At 45.9% G+C, this 21,155-nt stretch overlaps 1 protein-coding gene across 1 annotated transcript in view; it reads left to right on the top strand.

Annotated features, from left to right (window-relative positions):
• LOC136599312 (vomeronasal type-2 receptor 26-like) overlaps positions 1-18,638 on the top strand; it is a 56,759-nt gene extending 38,121 nt beyond the window's left edge. The window contains exons 4-6 of the mRNA XM_066588774.1: positions 10,262-10,474; positions 17,476-17,620; positions 17,731-18,638. Coding sequence (XP_066444871.1) covers positions 10,262-10,474; positions 17,476-17,620; positions 17,731-18,638 — 1,266 coding nt within the window. The remainder of the gene's footprint in view (positions 1-10,261; positions 10,475-17,475; positions 17,621-17,730) is intronic.
• The last annotated feature ends 2,517 nt before the right edge of the window (positions 18,639-21,155 follow it).

Genomic DNA, 21,155 nt, shown 5'->3' with positions numbered 1-21,155 from the left:
GACCCCAGTAACATTTTTGTAGCAAAAGTATAGGCAGACCACAGTAACATTTCTGTAGCAAGAGTATAGGCGGACCCCAGTAACATTTCCGTAGCAAGAGTATAGGCGGACCCCAGTAACATTTCTGTAGCAAGAGTATAGGCAAAACCCTCAAACCATTCAGTAGAAAGGTATAGGCAGACCCCAGTAACATGTCAGTAGCCAAAGTATAGTCAGACCCCCGTAACATTTTAGTAGCCAAAGTATAAGCCGACCCCAGTAACATTTTAGTAGCCGAAGTATAAGCGGACCCCAGTAACATTTTTGTAGGAAAAGTATACGCAGACCCCAGTAACATTTCTATGGAAAGAGTATAGGCGGACCCCAGTAACATTTCTCTACCAAAAGTATAGGCAGACCCCAGTAACATTTCTATAGCAAGAGTATAGGCGAACCTTAGTAACATTTGCGTAGCAAGAGTATAGGAGGCCCCCAGTAACATTTCTGTAGCAAAAGTATAGGTGAACCCCTCAAACCGTTCAGTAGAAACTGCATAGGCGGACCCCAGTAACATTTCTGTAGCAAGAGTGTAGGCAAATCCCTGAAACATTGGTGTACCAAGAGTATAGCCGAACACCTGAAAAAATTTGGTTACCAAGAGTGTAGGCGAAGGCCGGAAAAATTAGTTAGATAACAGTATAGGCGAGGGCCAGAAAAATTGGTGTACCAAGAGTACAAGTGCACCCCTGAAAAATCACTCAACCACGAGGGCAGGTGAAACCCATAAACATTTTTTAAAGATACAGCTCGCTGTTGCTTAATTTGTAACAGAGCTTAGAGGCAGCCCTGTGAAAAAAGTGGTGTCTGTTAAAGTATCAATACTTGTGAAACGTTGAAAAATTGTAAAGAACTTTTGAACAGAGCCTTTTGGGCCGCATAAAAATTGGCAGTTCAGCGTGATGACATGATGTTTCTGTTCAGCGTGATGACATGATGTTTCTGTTTTTTTTCGCTCCTGTTGCAGCAAAAAGATTCTTTAGGATCAACTGCTTTCCCCTAATGGAGAAGAGAAGTCTGGGGAAATCCATACTTTGTTCATCTTTATCAGTGTAAGCATGTCGGCACTGGCAGTTGACAGGCGGGTACGCTTATCCGTGATTATTCCCCCAGCTGCACTAAACACCCTCTCTGACAAGACGCTAGCAGCATGGCAGGCCAGCACCTCCAGAGTGTACAGTGCAAGTTTGTGCGACATGTCCAGCTTTGACACCCAATAGTTGTATGGAGCAGAGGCATCACAGATGATGGTGGTACGATCGGCTATGTACTCCCTCACCATCTTTTTTCAGTGCTCTCTCTGACTCAGCCTTGACTAGGGAGAGGTGACACAGTCTTGCTGTGGAGCCATAAAGCTGGCAAAGGCCTAGGAGAGTGTCCCCCTGCCTGCGCTGGACATGCTGTCTGAACCCCGCTCCTTCCCTGCTAGTTGGCCCTCTGAACTGCGTCTTCTGCCACTAGCACTGTCAAATTGGAACTTTAGCATCACTTTTTCCACCAGGGCCCTGTGGTATTGCATCACTCTCGTACTCCTATCCTCTTCGGGAATGAGAGTGGAAAGGTACCATGGCTTGAGAAGGGTGTACACCCAGTAATCTGTGTTGGCTAGAATGCGTCTAACGCGAGGGTCACAGGAAAGGCAGCCTAACATGAAGTCAACCATGTGTGCCAGAGTCCCAGTATGCAACACATCGCTGTCCTCACTAGGAGCATGCCTTTCAGGATCCTCCTCTTCAGCCCATACACGCTGAACAGATGAGAGGCAAGCAGCATGGGTACCCTCTGCAGTGTGGCCAGCTGTTTTTTCCCCCTTCTCCTCCTGCTCCTCCCTCCCTTCTCCTCCTTCAAAATGCGCTGAGATAAAGACATGAGGGTGGTCTGGCTATCAAGTGACATACTGTCATCCCCTGTCTCTTGTTCCAACCGCAAAGCGTCGGCCTTTATGCTTAGCACAGAATGCTTAGCAGGCAAAACAGCACGATGGTAGCGCTAATGATTGCTGCATCGCCGCTCACCATCTGGGTAGACTCCTCAAAGTTTCGGAGGACCTGGCAGATTTCTGCCATCCATGCTTACTCCATAGTAAAGAATTGCAGAGACTGACTACCACTCCGCCGCCCATGTTGCAGCTGGTATTCCATTATTGCTCTACACTGCTCATACAGCCTGGTTCAGCAATGTATCGACCACCCAGTCTTCTACGCAGTCCACTACTCCCACCTGGGGACTGCACCTCTGAATCCTCTGTCTGCTGCTTCTCCTTCCTCCCTGCCTCCTCACTCCATGAAAATGACATATTCTGAGCAGGCAGACTCGTTCTCGGGTCCCTGCCATGAGTGGGAAAAAACGCTTCCTCTCTCACCTGAGGAGTTTGTTGTGATCGAGGCCCAACCTTTGGAAAGTTCCCGGAGTCCGGGTGATGAGGCTGGGGACTTCCGGCAACTGTCTCAAGAGCTTTTTGTGGATGAGGATGATGAGACACAGTTGTCTGTCAGCGAGGTAGTACTAGGGGTAGTAAGTCCGAGGGAGGAGCGCACAGAGGATTCGGGGAAATAGCAGCTGGACTATGAGGTGACTGACCCCACCTGGTATGCTAAGCCTACTGAGGACAGAGCTTCAGAGGGGGAGGCAAGTGCAGCAGGGCCAGGGGTAGAGGCAGGGCCAGGGCCAGAGCAAAGAATGCCCCAACTGTTTCCCAAAGCATCCCCTCGTGGCAAGCCTCTGTGCAGAGGGCTAGTTGTTCAAAGGTGTGGATGTTTTTTAGTGAGAGCGCAGACGATCGACGAACAGTGGTGTGCAATACGTGCCGCACCAAGATCAGTCGGGGAGCCACCACTACCAGCCTCACTACCACCATCATGTGCAGGCATATGATGGCCAAGCATCCCACAAGGTGGGACGAAGGCCATTTACTGCCTCCGGGTCACACCACTACCTTTTCCCCTGTGCCCCAACCTGCCACACAGATCCAATCCACCTCCCAGTATGCAGGCACGAGCGACTCCCATCCTGCACACACACCCTCACCTCCACCGTCCTGCACTTCATCCAGCAATGTCTTCCAGCGCAGCGTTCAGGTGTCGCTAACGCAAGCGTTGGAGCAAACGCGAAAATATGCCGCCACCCACCCGCACGCACAAGCTTTAAACGTGCACATTGACAAATTAATCAGCCTGGAGATGCTGCCATACATGCTTGTGGAAACGGAGGCTTTCAAAAACATGATGGTGGCGGCGGTCCCGCACTATTCGGTCCCCAGTCGCCAGTATTTTTCACGGTGTGCCTTCCTTGACCTACACCAGCATGTCTCCCGTAACATAAACCGTGCCCTCACCAACGCGGTTACTGGGAAGGTCCACTTAACCACGGACACGTGGACAAGTACTGGCAGGCAGGGACACTGAATCTCCCTGACGGCACATTGGGTGAACTTGGTGGAGGCTGGGATCGAGTCAGAGCCTGGGACCGCTAACATCCCACACACACCCAGAATAGCGCGTCCTACCACAGTGCTGGTATCTGCAGAGTTTTAAGCCACCTCCTCCAAACACTCCCCTCCTCCTTGTCTGCCACCTCTACCTCTCAATTAAGAAGTGTCAGCACGTCACCAGCAGTCGGTAGTGCACGGCAGCACTGTGGTGGGCAAGCATCAACAAGCCGTGCTGAAACTAATCAGCTTAGATGACAAGAGGCACACGGCCCCTGAGTTGTTGCAGGGTCTGACAGAGAAGACAGACCTCTGGCTTTTGCCGCTGAGCCTCCAACCGGGCATGGTCATGTGTGACAACAGCTGTAACCTGGTGGAGGCTCTGCAGCTTGGCAGCCTCACACACGTGCCATGCCTGGCCCACGTCTTCAATCTGGTGGTTCAGTGGTTTCTGAAAAACTACCCCCACTTGTCTGACCTGCTCATCAAGGTGCGCCGCATCTGCGCACATTTCCGCAAGTCCACCAAGAATGCTGCCACCCTGAGGACCCTGCAATGTCGGTTTCAGCTGCCAGAGCACCGACTGCTGTGCGACGTTCCTACGCGCTGGAATTCTACGCTGCACATGTTGGCCAGGCTGTACAAGCAGCGAAGAGCAATTTTGGAATACCAGCTGCAACATTGGGGGTGTAGTGGTAGTCAGCCTCCGCATTTCTTCACAGAGGAGTGGGCATGGATGGCAGACATCTGCCAGGTCCTCCGAAACTTTAAGGAGTCTACCCAAATGGTGAGCAGTGATGCGGCCATCATTAGCTTTACCATCCTGCTGCTTTGCCTGCTGAGAAGTTCGCTGCTAAACATAAAGGCCGACACTTTGCAATTAGAACGGGAGACGGGGGATGACAGTATGTCGCTTGATAGCCAGACCACCCTCATGTCTATATCTCAACGCGTTTTGGAGGGGGAGGAGGGGGAAGGGGAGAGGGGGGAGGAGGAGGGGGAAGAGACTGCTGGCCACACTACAGAGTGTACCCATGCTGCTTGCCTCTCATCTGTTCAGCCTGTATGGGCTGAAGAGGAGGAGGAGGATCCTGAAAGTCATCCTCCTAGTGAGGACAACGATGTGTTGTGTACTGGGACTCTGGCACACATGGCTGACTTCCTATTAGGCTGCCTTTCCTGTGACCCTCACGTTAGACGCATTCTGGCCAACACAGATTACTGGTTGTACACCCTTCTCGACTCATGGTATAAGGAGAACCTTTCCACTCTCATTCCCGAAGAGGAAAGGGGAACGAGAGTGATGCAATACCACAGGGCCCTGGTGGAAAAAGTGATGCTAAAGTTCCCATCTGACAGCGCTTGCAGCAGAAGACGCAGTTCAGAGGGCCAATTAGCAGGGGGACATGGGGATCAGGCAGCATGTCCAGTGCAGTCGTGGGAACACTCTCCTAGGCCTTTGCCAGTTTTATGGCTCCCCAGCAAGACTGTGTCACCACTCCCCAGTCAAGTCTGATTTGGAGGGAGCAGTTTAAAAAGATGGCAAGGGAGTGCATAGCCGATCGTACCACCGTCCTCCGTGATCCCTCTGCTCCATACAACAATTGGGTGTCAAAGCTGGACACGTGGCACGAGCTTGCGGTGTATGCCCTGAAGGTGCTGGCCTGCCCTGCCGCTAGCGTCTTATCAGAGAGGGTGTTTAGTGCAGCTGGGGGAATCATCATGGATAAGCATGCCGCCTGTCAACTGCCAGCGCTGACATGCTTACACTCATAAAGATGAACAAAGGCTGAATTTCACCAGCGTGCTGCATCTTTAAAAAATGTTTATGGCTTTCAATTACCCTCACGGTTAAGCAATTTTTCAGGCCCTCACCTATACTCTTAGCCAACCAATTGTTCCTGCCTTTGCCTATACTCTTGGTACACCAATGTTTGAGGAGTTTGCTTATACTCTTGCAACAAAAAAGTTTCAGTGGTCCGCCTATACACTTGCTACTAAGAGGTTTGGAGGGTCCACCTATACACTTGCTACAGAAAGGTTTGAGGGGTTCACCTATACACTTGCAGCAGAAAAGTTTCAGTGGTCCGTCTATACACTTGCTACTAAAAGGTTTGGGGGGTCCGCCTATACACTTTCTACTAAAAGGTTTGAGGGGTTCGCCTATACTCTTGCAGCAGACAAGTCTCATGGGTCTGCCTATACACTTGCTACTAAGAGGTTTGGGGGGTCCTTCTATACAATTGCTCCAGAAAGGTTTGAAGGGTTCGCCTATACACTTGCCACTAATAGGTTTGAGGGGGGGGGGGGTCTGCCTATACACTTGCTACTAAAAGGTTTGAGGGGTTTGCCTATATACTTGCTACTAAAAGGTTGGAGGGGGCTGCCTATACACTTGCTACTAACAGGTTTAGGGGGGGGGGGGGTCTGCCTATACACTTGCTACTGAAAGGTTTGCGGGGTTTGCCTATATATTTGATACTAAAAGGTTGGAGGGGGTCGCCTATACACTTGCTACTAACAGGTTTGGGGGGTCCACCTATACACTTGCTACAGAAAGGTTTGAGGGGTTCGCCTATACACTTGCTACTAAGAGGTTTGGGGGGTCCACCTATACACTTGCTACTAAAAGGTTGGTGTGGTTTGCCTATACTCTTGCTACAGAAAAGTTTCAGGGGTCCGCCTATAAACTTGCTACTAAGAGGTTTGGGGGGCCCGCCTATACACTTGCTACAGAAAGGTTTGAGGGGTTTGCCTATACTCTTGCTACTAAAAGGTTTGAAGGGGTTCTCCTATACTCTTGCAACAGAAAAGTTTTAGGGGTCCGCCTATACACTTGCTACTAAGAGGTTTGGGGGGTTTGCCTATACACTTACTACTAAAAGGTTTGAGGAGTTCGCTTATACACTTGCTACTAAAAGGTTGGAGGGGTCCACCTATAGACTTGCTACTAAAAGGTTGGAGGGGTCCACCTATACACTTGCTACTACATTTTTTGAGGGGTTTGCCTATACTCTTGCAACAGAAAAGTTTCAGGGGTCTGCCTATGCACTTGCTGCTAAGAGGTTTTGGGGGTCCGCCTATACACTTTCTACAGAAATGTTTGGGGGGTTCGCCTATACTGTGGGTGCACAAAAGTTTCCCATAGCGGTGTTCAGCTGTGTGCCAGAAATACATAGAATGACTAGGACAGAAGTGTGGGCCGAGGTCCTGGCCGGGGTGAAACTGCCATGCATGAGCATTCTGATTTCTTCATGTGTTTTTGAGCTTCATGGGCCTGCCTATGCTGTGGGTGCACAAAGACTTCCCATTCCAGTGTTTTAGCTGCACATCTGGCACAAATACACTGAATGACTTGGGTAGGGTGCAAAGTGCAGACTGCTTTCCCAGCGCGGTATTCAGCTATCTGACACATACACAGAATGAAGTGTGTGGGGACACATGGATTTCCCATTGGTATGCAACTCACGGCACCTTGCGTCACACAAGGTGGAGGCTGGGACCGAGCCTCACCCTGGGACTGAGTCTGACCCTGGGTCCGCTCACGTGCCCCCCACACAGAGTATTGTGGGTCGTACCTCGGTCATGGTTTCTCTGGCTTATTATGCTACCTTCTCTTCCTCCTTGGAGTCTGGGGTTCAGCGTTGGTCACCATGTATTATCTCTCATGCTACAAATTACCACAGTTATCTGGATTGGAGCGTTCACAGGAAGCGAAACAGATTTCATGAGACTTTCACAGGGTCACTGTATACCTGTGGTGGCTACGTTTGCGACACCACCTGCTTCAAACCAATCTTTGGTGTTAGTATGCGCTGCTGCATTGCTGAGATGTGTAGAAGTACTGGCACCTGAGTCTCCTTTATGCCCATGTTTGCGGTTCCTGACAGTTTTGTGAGGGAGGTGGCACGGGATTGGAATGATGATCGTACGTCAATTTATCATCAGCTCTCAAAAGCATTGTGGGCTATCGCCCACACTTTCAAAGAGGGTCGCTGCCTGGCCCTGCCAACCCTCTACAGTGTGTGAACTCCGTTTCCTCCTCATCGCAGACGCACTTATGAATATATATGAGGGTGGTGTGGCTATGAAGCGAGTGTGTGGCATGAGTCCAGCTGAAATTTTGTGTGCGCTGTGGAAGCAGGGTCATGCGGGGAGGTTGGACAGCAATGACAGCATGTAACCCAAGAGAAGAGGCAGCGGTGTCACCCGCAGGCAGTGGTTGTCCTTGGTTGCAGCTAGTGTGGTGCTTAGCTAAGATGTGCCAGCGCGTGTGCGTTGCTGCTTATGGTCTTTCCCAAGTAAATTGTTAGGGGGTGACCGGCAGACTCTTGCCCCCATTTTGGCTTAATAGTCGGACCTGGGAGCCTTAGATGCAGCCATGCATGCTGCCCTTCCCTATCTGTTCTGTGGTGTTTCCATGACTTTCTATCATCCCCTATGCGGAGCATCGGTACAATACAAAAATGCTTGAGTCCCCCATTGACTTCAATGGGGTTCGTTACTCGAAACAAGCTCTCGAGCATTATGAAAAGTTCGACTCAAGTATCGAGCACCCAAGCATTTTGGTGCTCGCTCATCTCTAATCTTAACTGATTCGAGCTGGCTCTCCGGTATACCACTGGATCATCGGGTTACTGTTATATGCGTTCTTGGATGTTGGGTGCCGGTGGGTCCCCTTCGGCAAAGTGTGTCTTATCTGGCACCAGGTAAGTCAATCTACCACCTGCTTTATTTTTTTCTCTTATTGAAGTTCTAAACTATGGAGTGCTGTTTCAAGTTTTGTTTTGCCTCAAATTTTTGGATTTTATGGCTGTGGTCAATAGCTAAAGAATTGAATGACACAAAAGTCCTAAGGTGAGGCAGACTGGTCAAAGTGTGGTGCAAGAAAAAGCATGTAGGCTTATTTATATTAGATATAGGGTGATTATGACTGCATCTCAGTGGTCCTGGGATAATTTGTTTTGTTCCCAACAGCAGACAAACAGCAGATGGACTTTAGCATGTAACACTGAACCGCCATGTACCCAAACCTCATGTGGAATTTCAGCAATGCTTGCTGCCTTGCCACTTTTCAGCTGTTTGCTAGTCTTGATGTCTCCTCCAAGGTGGGGATCTCATTAAGTTCTGTTTCCTCTGACTGTTTTGGGATGCAATGTATTGCTGAGTCCTGTACCATGTGTTGGTGCTGAAGAGGGTCTGAAAGTGTTCTGACCACCGATTTAGGATAGATGTCTTGTCTGCTAGAAGTGTTAGACCATCTACACCGTACAAGGGACTTTGAATTCTGTGTAAAAAACTATATATCATCTTCAGGCCTTCATAAAACACTATGCATTCATCAATCTCTGTGAGGAGCTGATTTTTCTCTGCAAGATTGGTCCACCATTCTTTTTGGATAACTCGTAGTCTATACTGAAGGTTACTACATGTACGACAGAAAATTGCTTTCTTGTCAGGGCGTGATGGTTGAGCAAGCTGCGCTTGGAATGCAGATCTTTTCTTTGCCAACAGTTCTTGGATCTCTAGATCATTTTTATCAAAGCAATCTTTATTCTTTTAGAGGTGTCTGTTGGCTGCAGATAGTCATCTTGAGAGGTGGAAATGAGCTTCGGCTATGCCATTTTTTTTAGGCCCCACTCTTTGGGGAGTAAGCAGTGCTGCTTGGTTGTTCAAGATGTTTCCGAGTGATGTTGTTGTCTCCAAGGTCAGAGACACACAACCTATAAATCTGAACTGCCTGCATGCAGAGTTGAAACTGTGGCTTTTAGTGGCACATTTTACCTACTGTTTTGCCCTTTTCTCATTGCTACAGAGTTTTGGGGTTGGTTGCAGACATGGGCATGCTTTACAAGCCTGTGCAGAGAGACTTTTAGGTGGAGTATAGTGTTCAGTACTGTCCCCACTCTTTACCCGCAGGGTTTATATGATATGGCTTAACAAGCTAAGACTTGGACAGCAAAGGTCTCTGGGTCATAGGTTTTTACATTAAAGCTGTCCTCTTAGACTAGTTGCCAAAAAGCAAGCAAGCCCAGACTGCCTTGGCTGAAACCTGTCAATTGCTTTAGTCATATGTTAGGTATCAAGAGGAGTCTATCGTTGGAGGAATGTCATTTATAAGTTTGCTGACTTGGTCTCCAGACTTGAACCTTTTTTTTTGGTGGGAGAGTTGGGTAAAGAGGTAGGAGAAACACAAATGAGTAAACTAATATTGCTGAATGCCCAAGATTCCTTCATCTTGTGCTAAGAACTTTTGATTTATGCCATTCCAGATACATTCTGGATAATAGAAGAAGCCCTTCAGATTGCTTTTTTAAACCAGTTGGTGAGAAACTGGTGAAATATGTGGTAGGGGAATCATCTACAACCCAAATTAATGATCTTCATTGTCCTTGCATTAACATTATAAACTCTAATACTAAACTTGTCATCTCCATGGAATCTTTATATATGATATAGACAGTTCACGGCTTCTTCACTGCTTGTCATATCACACTATGTCTTAGGGTCCTCTCACACATGAACGCAGCATTGACTCTTTGCACTTCTTCAGAAGAAACATTATCCCCTTAGACCCACATCCAAGGCCTCTCACACAGGCAACCAATATCCTGCTCTGCACTGACAAGGCACAAACACTCCAAAACAGTCTGTCTGCAGAAAGGCATCTTTCCTATCTGGAGAAGTGTCTTCTTTGGCTTGTATCCAACACATTATATCCAACACAAATAGACATTACACATATGTGAAGGGATTCCTGGAAATAACCAGATACATTTCCCTCCTTCATTCTTCCAGCTTCACCGATACCTGGGAAGCCAGAAAGATAATACTGGAAATCTGCTATTCCACGACAATGGAGATTTCATCTCCCAATATTCCATCATGAATTGGCTCCTTTCACAGAATGGATTGGTGCTCGTAAAATATATTGGTTCTACAACAACAAAACAAAATGCTGCATTTAATATCAAAGTGGATCGGATCTTGTGGAAGAACAGGGTCAGCAAGGTGAGACTATGGTAATCTGGGCAAGAAATGTAGGATCGCCAGTGAAAAGAGAGAGGAGGGAAGTTGGACTGGAAGACTGAGCTAATAAATCCTGAAAAATCCTCTGGTCCTGGACTTGTGGTCACAGTTATAGGTCACTTACTAGAATGATATAATCAGCCATCTTCCGGGTCAACCACAAAACATTTCTCTTGACTCACCATATGGTCCTATATGATGAAGGCAAAAATGAACCTTTCGTGTCAGACATCAGTATATATTATATTAGAGTAGAGGTGCAAAGTATCTCTGACTAGTTAGTGAGGAGATCCAACACACCAGAACTGAGTATACGGTCCCTGAGAGCTAGTATATAGGAGAGCTACTGTGCTAAAGAGTAAAACTTGGAAACTAAAGTAAGAATGACCCTTACAGCTTATCTCCCCTTATCTTCCCCTTTTCATTTCTTATTGTAGGGTAGGAATTTGGAGTCACATCGGGATCAGCAAGAAATGTTGTGGAATATCATTCACAAGTGTTTCGGAAGTAGTTTATTCACAATGGTCCCATAGCAATAACAATTTAAGCACATGTACAACTATATGTGTGTTTTTAGTTTAGTGAGATTTTGTCCAGAATTGTGACTTAATTAACTATAAGATGACATTTTATTAGTAATCAATGTGGAAATCTAGGGGTATACAAAGGTCTCACTTACTTTTTCTTGTAACCATAAATGTATGTGTGAGTGGTCAGCGTTAATGTTAGAATCAGATGGAGGCACAAGGACATCAACATAAAGTACAAGTGTCATAGTGGCATAGAAGGTTTAGGCAAGAATCATCAACCAGGTTTGGCATGTTCTGACTCCTTAAGGATTTAAAATGTGGCACAGTCTTCCATACTCAATTGAGAGACTGTAAATTTAGTTTATGGTGCCCTTCTAGAGACTGTAATTAATACATTTGTAAAGAGAAAAAAGTTTAGAACCATGTTAGCAAAATATGACTGTTCTCAGCAAGAGAAGTGTTCCTGTAGATATGATACCTTTTAATAGCTAACAAAAATACATCATGTTATAGCAAGCTTTAAAATTTACATAGGGTTCTTTCTCAGGCTTAAAGGGGTTGTCCCGCGCCGAAACGGGTTTTTTTTTTTCAACCCCCCCCCGTTCGGCGTGAGACAACCCCGATGCAGGGGTTAAAAAAGAACACCGGACAGCGCTTACCTGAATCCCCGTGCTCCGGTGACTTCTTACTTACCTGCTGAAGATGGCCGCCGGGATCTTCTCCCTCGGTGGACCGCAGGGCTTCTGTGCGGTTCATTGCGATTCCAGCCTCCTGATTGGCTGGAATCGGCACGTGACGGGGCGGAGCTACACGGAGCCGGCATCCTGCACGAGCGGCCCCATTGAGAAAAGAAGAAGACCCGGATTGCGCAAGCGCGTCTAATTTGGCCATTAGACGCCGAAAATTAGGCGGGCTCCATGGAAACGAGGACGCTAGCAACGGAGCAGGTAAGTGAAAAACTTCTTATAACTTCTGTATGGCTCATAATTAATGCACAATGTACATTACAAAGTGCATTAATATGGCCATACAGAAGTGTATAGACCCACTTGCTGCCGCGGGACAACCCCTTTAATGGGACAGATCCGAAGAGGCATAAATATTTATACACATACACATGAAAGTGCACAGACATGGTGTGATTAATTTGCACTTAAGTCAATACCAGAAAAGGATGAGTAAATACTTAATTAGTTCACTAATAAAGATGTGAAAGTTTTATGCTATCTGTCACATAGCAGACCAGAGGAGAGAAAGAAGGGATAATACCTATTGATCCTGCCTCTGTCCTCGATCATTCAAGCAGTACTGCAAGCTTGAAGTCATTAGAATACAGTTTAATTTATACCCAGCTTTCCGGGCTCCTGCACGCATGCAAAGTGAAAGCTCAAATCATCCACCTATTCCATTCTAACGCACTCCACATCTCTACAATGTTCATACAAATACACGCTGCCACCACCTGCCACCACCAGTTTTGGTATCTGTAGACTGAAACACAATCTATGAAGTTATGATTCATTTTTAAAATGGACAGGGCTAACATTTAAATTGCAGATTTAATCTAGAAAAGGTGCAAGATATCTGATATGTACAAAAATCAGTGCAAGATATCTGATATGTACAAAAATATACAAAAAAGGTTGTAACATGGGAGCATAAGGAAATGCAGTATGAATACACAACAAGACAGAATTTTAAAATAAGCAGGGACAAAATAAAAGAAAGATACCAAATTTGAATATTGGTCCAATGTTCCAATATGTGTGGAGTCACTGAAGCAAATGGGACAGCCTTAGCCGAAGAGTATCCCTGTAGGATCTGACAATTTGGGGCCTGTGAGATCCCACATTATAAAGAGTCCCTCAGAACACTCCTTTCCCCGCCCCCTCTGATGTCATTCAGGAGGGTTGGTGAGGAGTACTGTATCCCTGGTGGAAAAAAAAATCATAATTCCCCATTTCCAGTCATATCTGCAGGTGGACCTCCGATCATGAATTGGGGCCTGGCATTTTTTTAGTTATGATCTTACAAATGTTTTGAGCTCACACAGTTGGGTTCACTTCCATATTTTTTCCAGATATGCGGTTCTGGGTGTTCTGTTCCTCGGACATCAATATGTGTAGATGCTTTTTGTTTGGCTGGTCAGCCCAATTCTGAAAATATAATTCATATTGGGTCGGACCCTCATACACCCAAATATCCTTTATTAAAAGATTTCCTTCTGATGTGAAGTTGTCACCACTTTGGTTGTGTGGAAGGTGTCACTCCACACCAGCATGGGGTCAATTTAGCATCTCCTTGTCATTAGCCAGTTTATGGCCACCAGGACAAGGGATTTCCGGTCCTCTTGTACATCAAAGGTTTGCAGAATGCAAGAGAGGAAGGGGAGATTAGAACATTGAATTCATTCAGCTTTCCTACAGCCTGACAAACTACAAACAAAAAATGGAATCCGAGATAGGCCTAAGGCAAAATGTGCGACATCTTGAAGTCTCCACACCATAGTCTCTAAATTAGTGTTATGGGGTCACCAGGCCAGCATGTTATCTCTACTATAGATTTCTCATATTCTATAATCATGCATGAAGACATTTGCAATGTTTATTCCTGTCTTGAGAGGGTTAAAGATGGTTATAAACTTGTACTCCAAAATTCTTCTATGACATTGATATTTGAAGTTACCTTTTAACGCTTTGCAATCCAATTTTGGATTCAGGGTTTCCTAGGGCGCCGTCTGCTGACTAGAGCCAGTACTGCAGTATGGGACATGCTGGAAAGGTCCCCCGACAACATAGCGGCCAGTAATATACAGTAAGAATACCCTGCCGGACGTCTTCCGACATCGGAGCTCTTACAGCCTTCAACCAGAATGTCTTCAGATATCAGACAGTGGATTGGAAAGGATTAATATACTAACTTTCATGGTATATCTATTTGCCAAAGAGGAAATAGTTTTGTGTGAGGATGAACAACACACAACCTTTTTTCCTTTGAAATAGAGATATTCCTGCAACTCTCTGTAACCGTCATGGGCAGTAAAATGGCACCGCAATATGCCCACTTTTTCATGGCATGAAGCAGAAGTGACCTTCTGGCTTCCTGCTCCATCAAACCATTTGTCTACTTCTGCTACATTAATAACATCATAATCATCTGGACCAACTCTGACCAAGAACTAATACAATCCCATGAGATGTAAGGCATTCCACCCCACAACAAACCTGACATTAAGCTACTCTCCATAAAACACCACCATAAAAATTTTAAACAACTCAATACAGACATCCCTGTGCCGAAAAACTATTGATCTGCCCACATACCTCAGATGGGACAGTTTTCATCTTAAACACATCAAAAAGTCCATTGCCTACAGCCAGGCTATCAGATACAAATGGATCTGCTCCAACCCAACAGACAGAGAAGTACATCTATACCATCTTAAAAAAAACATTTTTAAATCAGGGCTACCACCCACCTCAATTGAAGACCAAATCACAAGAGCCACCAGGATACCCAGGAATCAATTGCTCTAATACAGAGAGAAGGAAGAAAATGATTGTGTACCTCTAGTTGTGACCTACAATCCATAGCCGGAGGTACTAAGGAAAACCCCAAAGAAACTTCATCATACCTACACAAGAATGACCATCTGAACACTATATTCCTGGACTCTCCCCTCTGTGTTACAAAGTAAATTTGAGTAACTTTATAATCAGGAGTCCATTTTCCTTCGACACACAAAAAGGAACTTATCCTTGCAATGTAAGGAGCTGTAAGACCTGCTGACATGTACGGACCACAGACAGGATACAGATCCCCAACACACAGCAGGACTACAAGATCCCTGTAATGTAAGGAGCTGTAAGACCTGCTGACATGTACGGACCACGGACAGGATACATAACCCCAACACACAGCAGGACTATAAGATCCCTGTAATGTAAGGAGCTGTAAGACCTGCTCACATATACTGACTGCGGACAGGATACATAACCCCAACACACAGCAGCACTATAAAATCCCAGGGACATTCACATGTTTTACCTTTGATGTTGTGTACCTGATCCCGTGCAGTGAATGCCCTCTTGGGGAGCCGTTGTGTTGGTGAGGATGAGATCTCATCACCACACAATTAGAGAGGGAAAGATTGAATTCCCTGTGGCGGAGCACTTTACTAGCCACAGACACAACATAGAATATATGAAGGTTACTATATAAAAAGGCAACTTTAAATCTCAACATCCCAGGTGAATTTTGGAGTACAAGTTTATAGCCATCTTTGACACTCTGAAGACAGAAATCAACATTGCAAGTGGCTTCATGCATCATCGGAGAATATGAGAAATCATAGCAAAGATAACACTCTGGCCTGGTGACCCCCTAACACCAATTTAGAGACCATAACATTTTTACCCCTAATCAGCAGACGAGTTAAATATTTACTTCACTACTCATCCTGTTTTAGTATTGTTTTAATTAATTGTTTTTATTAATCACACCATGTCTGTGCCTTTTCATATGTATGTATATACACTACCGTTCAAAAGTTTGGGGTCACCCAAACAATTTTGTGTTTTCCATGAAAAGTCACACTTATTCACCACCATGCGTTGTGAAATGAATAGAAAATAGAGTCAAGACATTGACAAGGTTAGAAATAATGATTTGTATTTGAAATAACATTGTTTTTACATCAAACTTTGCTTTCGTCAAAGAATCCTCCTTTTGCAGCAATTACAGCATTGCACACCTTTGACATTCTAGCTGTTAATTTGTTGAGGTAAGCTTGAGAAATTGCACCCCACGCTTCTAGAAGCATCTCCCACAAGTTGGATTGGTTGGATGGGCACTTCTGGCGTACCATACGGTCAAGCTGCTCCCACAACAGCTCTATGGGGTTCAGATCTGGTGACTGCGCTGGCCACTCCATTACCGATAGAATACCAGCTGCCTGCTTCTGCTGTAAATAGTTCTTGCACAATTTGGAGGTGTGTTTAGGGTCATTGTCCTGTTGTAGGATGAAATTGGTTCCAATCAAGCGCTGTCCACTGGGTATGGCATGGCGTTGCAAAATGGAGTGATAGCCTTCCTTATTCAGAATGCCTTTTACCCTGTACAAATCTCCCACCTTACCAGCACCAAAGCAACCCCAGACCATCACATTACCTCCACCATGCTTAACAGATGGCGTCAGGCATTCTTCCAGCATCTTTTCATTTGTTCTGCGTCTCACAAACGTTCTTCTTTGTGATCCAAACACCTCAAACTTGGATTCATCCATCCACAACACTTTTTTCCAGTCTTCCTCTGTCCAATGTCTGTGTTCTTTTGCCCATCTTAATCTTTTTCTTTTATTGGCCAGTCTCAGATATGGCTTTTTCTTTGCCACTCTGCCCTGAAGCCCAAAATCCCGCAGCCGCCTCTTCACTGTAGATGTTGACACTGGTGTTTTGCGGGTACTATTTAATGAAGATGCCAGTTGGGTACCTGTGAGGCGTCTGTTTCTCAAACTAGAGACTCTAATGTGCTTATCTTCTTGCTTAGTTGTGCAACGCGGCCTCCCACTTCTTTTTCTACTCTGGTTAGAGCCTGTTTGTGCTGTCCTCTGAAGGGAGTAGTACACACCGTTGTAGGAAATCTTCAATTTCTTAGCAATTTCTCGCATGGAATAGCCTTCATTTCTAAGAACAAGAATAGACTGTCGAGTTTCAGATGAAAGTTCTCTTTTTCTGGCCATTTTGAGCGTTTAATTAACCCCACAAATGTGATGCTCCAGAAACTCAATCTGCTCACAGGAAGGTCAGTTTTGTAGCTTCTGTAACGAGCTAGACTGTTTTCAGATGTGTGAACATGATGGCACAAGGGTTTTCTAATCATCAATTAGCCTTCTGAGCCAATGAGCAAACACATTGTACCATTAGAACACTGGAGTGATAGTTGCTGGAAATGGGCCTATATACACCTTTGTAGATATTGCACAAAAAACCAGACATTTGCAGCTAGAATAGTCATTTACCACATTAGCAATGTATAGAGTGCATTTGTTTAAAGTTAGGACTAGTTTAAAGTTATCTTCATTGAAAAGTACAGTGCTTTTCCTTCAAAAATAAGGACATTTCAATGTGACCCCAAACTTTTGAACGGTAGTGTATATATATGTATACTTCTTCAAATCTATTTTATTAAGCCTGAGGAAGAACCTTAAGTTGGTTTCAAAGCTTGCCATTAACAGATATATCTACGAGACTACGTGGTTTCTATTACATTTTTATACTTCCACATGCAAATAATAAAAATTTCTGTTTACATCAACGAGTATTTGAGACATTCCAGCATGGTGTACAATCCCTTACACGCCCATCATAGAAAAGTATTGGATATGGTTATATGGACTGTGAAAAAATTATTGCACAGGGAACATAGATCATTCTAGAAGTTTACTCATGCAAGGTAAATTGTTTTTCTCCCAAGATCCCTGCATCTCAATGTTCAGAGAACTGTTTACCAGGAACTCGTAAAGTCTCCCACTCCAAAATCCATACCTGCTGCTATAATTGTGTCCAGTGCTCCTCAGGAGAAATCTCCAACATTACAGGTATGAAAACCTCACGCATAGGTGTGCTCCACTGATGATTATGGACTAACGATATATTGACGATGCTTCAGATACTGAATATTTATGGTTTTTATTTTTTGATTTTCCAGACAGTGAAACCTGCATGAAATGTACAGACCTTGATTGGTCCAACATGAAGAAGGACCGTTGTGTGCCAAAGCGGCTGGAATTTCTCTCCTACACAGATGACACAATGGTCCTGGTTATTTCCCTGGTCTCTTCTATATTTTCTTTCCTTACATTCATGATTCTTGTTACTTTTATTTTGCACCAAGACACGGCCATCGTGAAGGCCAATAACAGGAACCTGAGCTTCCTCCTTCTGGTTTCCATCATGCTGAGCTTCCTCTGTGTCTTCTTGTTCCTTGGACATCCCGTGGACCTCACTTGCATACTACGTCAGGTCTCATTTGGAATCCTCTTCACAGTAGCCGTTTCTTGTGTCTTGGCCAAGACCATCATGGTTTCCATTGCTTTCAGAGCCACCAAGCCTGACAGTATCTGGAAACGCTGGATTGGAAGCAAGTGGTCTAATTCTTTGGTGGTGTTTTGCACATCCATCCAAGTAATAATCTGTATGGGTTGGTTGGCTCTAGCGCCCCCCTTCCTGGAGCTGGACACACATTCCTATCAGAGAAAGATCATTGTGCAGTGTAATGAAGGTTGTGTTATTGGGTTCTACTCTGTCCTGGGTTATATGGGGGTCTTGGCGGCTGTTAGCTTTATTATGGCTTTTTTAGCACGGACATTACCGGACAGTTTTAATGAGGCCAAGTACATCACCTTCAGCATGCTCGTGTTCTGTAGTGTCTGGATTGCCATGATCCCAGCTTATCTGAGCACCAGAGGGAAATACATGGTTGCTGTGGAGATATTTGCCATATTCACCTCATGTGCTGGACTTTTAGGGTGTATATTCTTCCCAAAGTGCTACATTATCCTATGGAGACCGGACCTCAACTCAAAAACACATTTAGTGGAGGGAAGAAGCAGATGAGAGATTTACATAGTAACAAAGTATGTTAGACTGAATTAAGACAATGTCTATCTAGTTCAGCCTGATTCAACCCCCCCTTGTTGGTCCAGAGGAAGGCAAAAAAAAAAAAAAAACTCAGCGAGTCAATTAGTTCCTATGAAGGAAAAAAAATTCCTTCCTGACTCTAAATAGCAGCCAGAGTAAACCCTGGATCAACATTTAAGATCAACAACCCTGCTGGTTATTTAATGTCTATTTTCTGTGATATCATAGTGTTCTAGAAAGACATCTAATCTCCTTTATGGTTTGCCATCACCACGTCCTCAGGCAGAAAGTTTCACAGTCTCACTGCTCTTACAGTGAAAAAAAACCCTTCTGTGTTGGTGATGAAACCTGCTTTCCTCTAGACCAGGGGTCCCCAACCACCGGGCCGCGGACCGGGGCCGGGCCGTTGGGTGGTTAGCGCCGGTCCGCGGCACCGCCAGGAACTTTTGCTCTAAACACAAGGCCCGCGGCCCGAATCCGGCCCACTGCCTTGTGCTATGTGGCCCGCGGCATGCCGACGCCGCTGACCACTGAAGCGATTACCAGCGGGGGCGCCGCAGCTCCCTGCTGGTAATCGCGCTGTTCCCGGCTCACACACTTACGTCTGTGCAGCCAGATTCCCCTCCCCGAGTCCCCTGCTCATTAGTTCCGCAGGAGAGGACTCAGGGAGGAAGCGTTCCGGGCTGCACACTGACGTCCGGGCAAGCAGAGAAAGAGAGCGACAGCAGGGAGGAGGTAAGTATATGCGTTGGGGGGGGCTGCCTATTACTGGGGGGGGCTGCATATTATGGGGGGAAGGGGGGGTGCCTATTACTGGGGGGGGCTACTTATTACAGGGGAAGGGGCTGCCTATTACTGGGGGGGGGGCTGGTTATTACTGGGGGGTGGGGGCTACTTATTACAGGGGAAGGGGCTGCCTATTACTGGGGGGGCTGGTTATTACTGGGGGGTGGGGGCTACTTATTACAGGGGAAGGGGCTGCCTATTACTGGGGGGTGGGGGCTACTTATTACTGGGGAAGGGACTGCCTATTACTGGGGGGGCTGGTTATTACGGGGTGGTGGGGGCTGCCTATTACGGGGGTGGGGTGGGGTGCCTATTACTGGGGGGGGGCTGCTTATTACTGGGGGGGACCTGCTTATTACTAGGGGGGGCTGCTTATTACTGGGGGGACCTACTTATTACTAGGGGGGGGCTGCTTATTACTGGGGGGCTGCTTATTACTGGGGGGACCTGCTTATTACTGGGGGGGCTACTTATTACTGGGGTGGGGGCTACTTATTACAGGGGGAGAGGCTGCTAATTACTGAGGGATGGGGGCTGTCTATTACTGGGGGGGAGATAAATTATATGCTGCCCTATGTGTGTGCTGGGGGGGATAGATTGCATACTGCCCAATGTGTGTGCTGGGGGAGGGGAGATAAATTATATGCTGCCCTATGTGTGTGCTGGGGGGGGATAGATTATATACTAACCAAAGCCCCGCCCATGTCCCGCCCAACCCTGCCAGGCCTTGTAAAAATGGTCTTGCTTGAAGCCGGTCCCTGGTGCCAAAAAGGTTGGGGACCACTGCTCTAGACGTAGCAGATGCCCTCTTGTTACTGTCGAACTCCTGGGTATAAACAGATCATGGGAGAGATCCTTGTATTCTCCCCTAATGTATTTATACATAATTATTTGGTCGCCCCTTAGCCATTTTTTTTCCAGGGCAAATGATCCCAATTTTGATAGCCTCTCTGGGTATTCCAGTGCTCCCAGTTATTAGTTTAGTTGCCCTTCTTTGAACTCCCTCAAGCACTACAAAATCTTTCCTGAGCACCGGAGTCCAGAACTGTAACCAGTATTCCATGTGGGGCCTGACATGTGCCTTATATAGTGGGAGGATAATGTTCTCGTCCCTCACCCCTATACCTCTTTTAATGCACCCCATAGCTTTATTTGCTTTTGCACCAGCTGACTGGCATTGGTTACTCAAGTTAAGCCTACAGTCCACTAGTAGCCCCAGCTCTTTTTCCATATCACATTTCCCTAGCTGTACCCCAGCCTTTTAGTGTATATTGGTGACACCTGTTTCTCCTGCCCATTTGTATAAATTTACATTTATCAACATTGAACTTCATTTGCCATTCCCCCCCAAGCCCCCAGCTTATCTAGGTCCTTTTGTAGCCGTACATTGTCCTCCATTGTATTAATTACCTTATAGAATTTTGTATCATCTGCAAATATTGATATTTTACTGTGCAGCCCCTCTATCAGATCGTTGATAAATATATTGAACAGAAGTGGAGCATAATACAGAACCCTGTAGCCCCCCACTAGCGACGGTGGCCCAATCAGAGTATGAACCATTTAATACCATCCTCTGCTTTCTATCTCTGAGCCAGTTCTTTACCCAGATACAGACGTTTTCACCCAATCCGAGCTGTCTCATTTTATATATCAGCCTATTATGCGGCACGGTGTCAAATGCTTTAGAGAAGTCCAGATATACGA

The sequence above is a fragment of the Eleutherodactylus coqui genome, unplaced genomic scaffold (genome assembly GCF_035609145.1).
Source record: "Eleutherodactylus coqui strain aEleCoq1 unplaced genomic scaffold, aEleCoq1.hap1 HAP1_SCAFFOLD_110, whole genome shotgun sequence".
Classification (NCBI taxonomy): Eukaryota; Metazoa; Chordata; class Amphibia; order Anura; family Eleutherodactylidae; genus Eleutherodactylus; species Eleutherodactylus coqui.
Note: the sequence above shows the minus strand (reverse complement) of the source record. Positions and strands in the feature narration are given on the sequence as shown.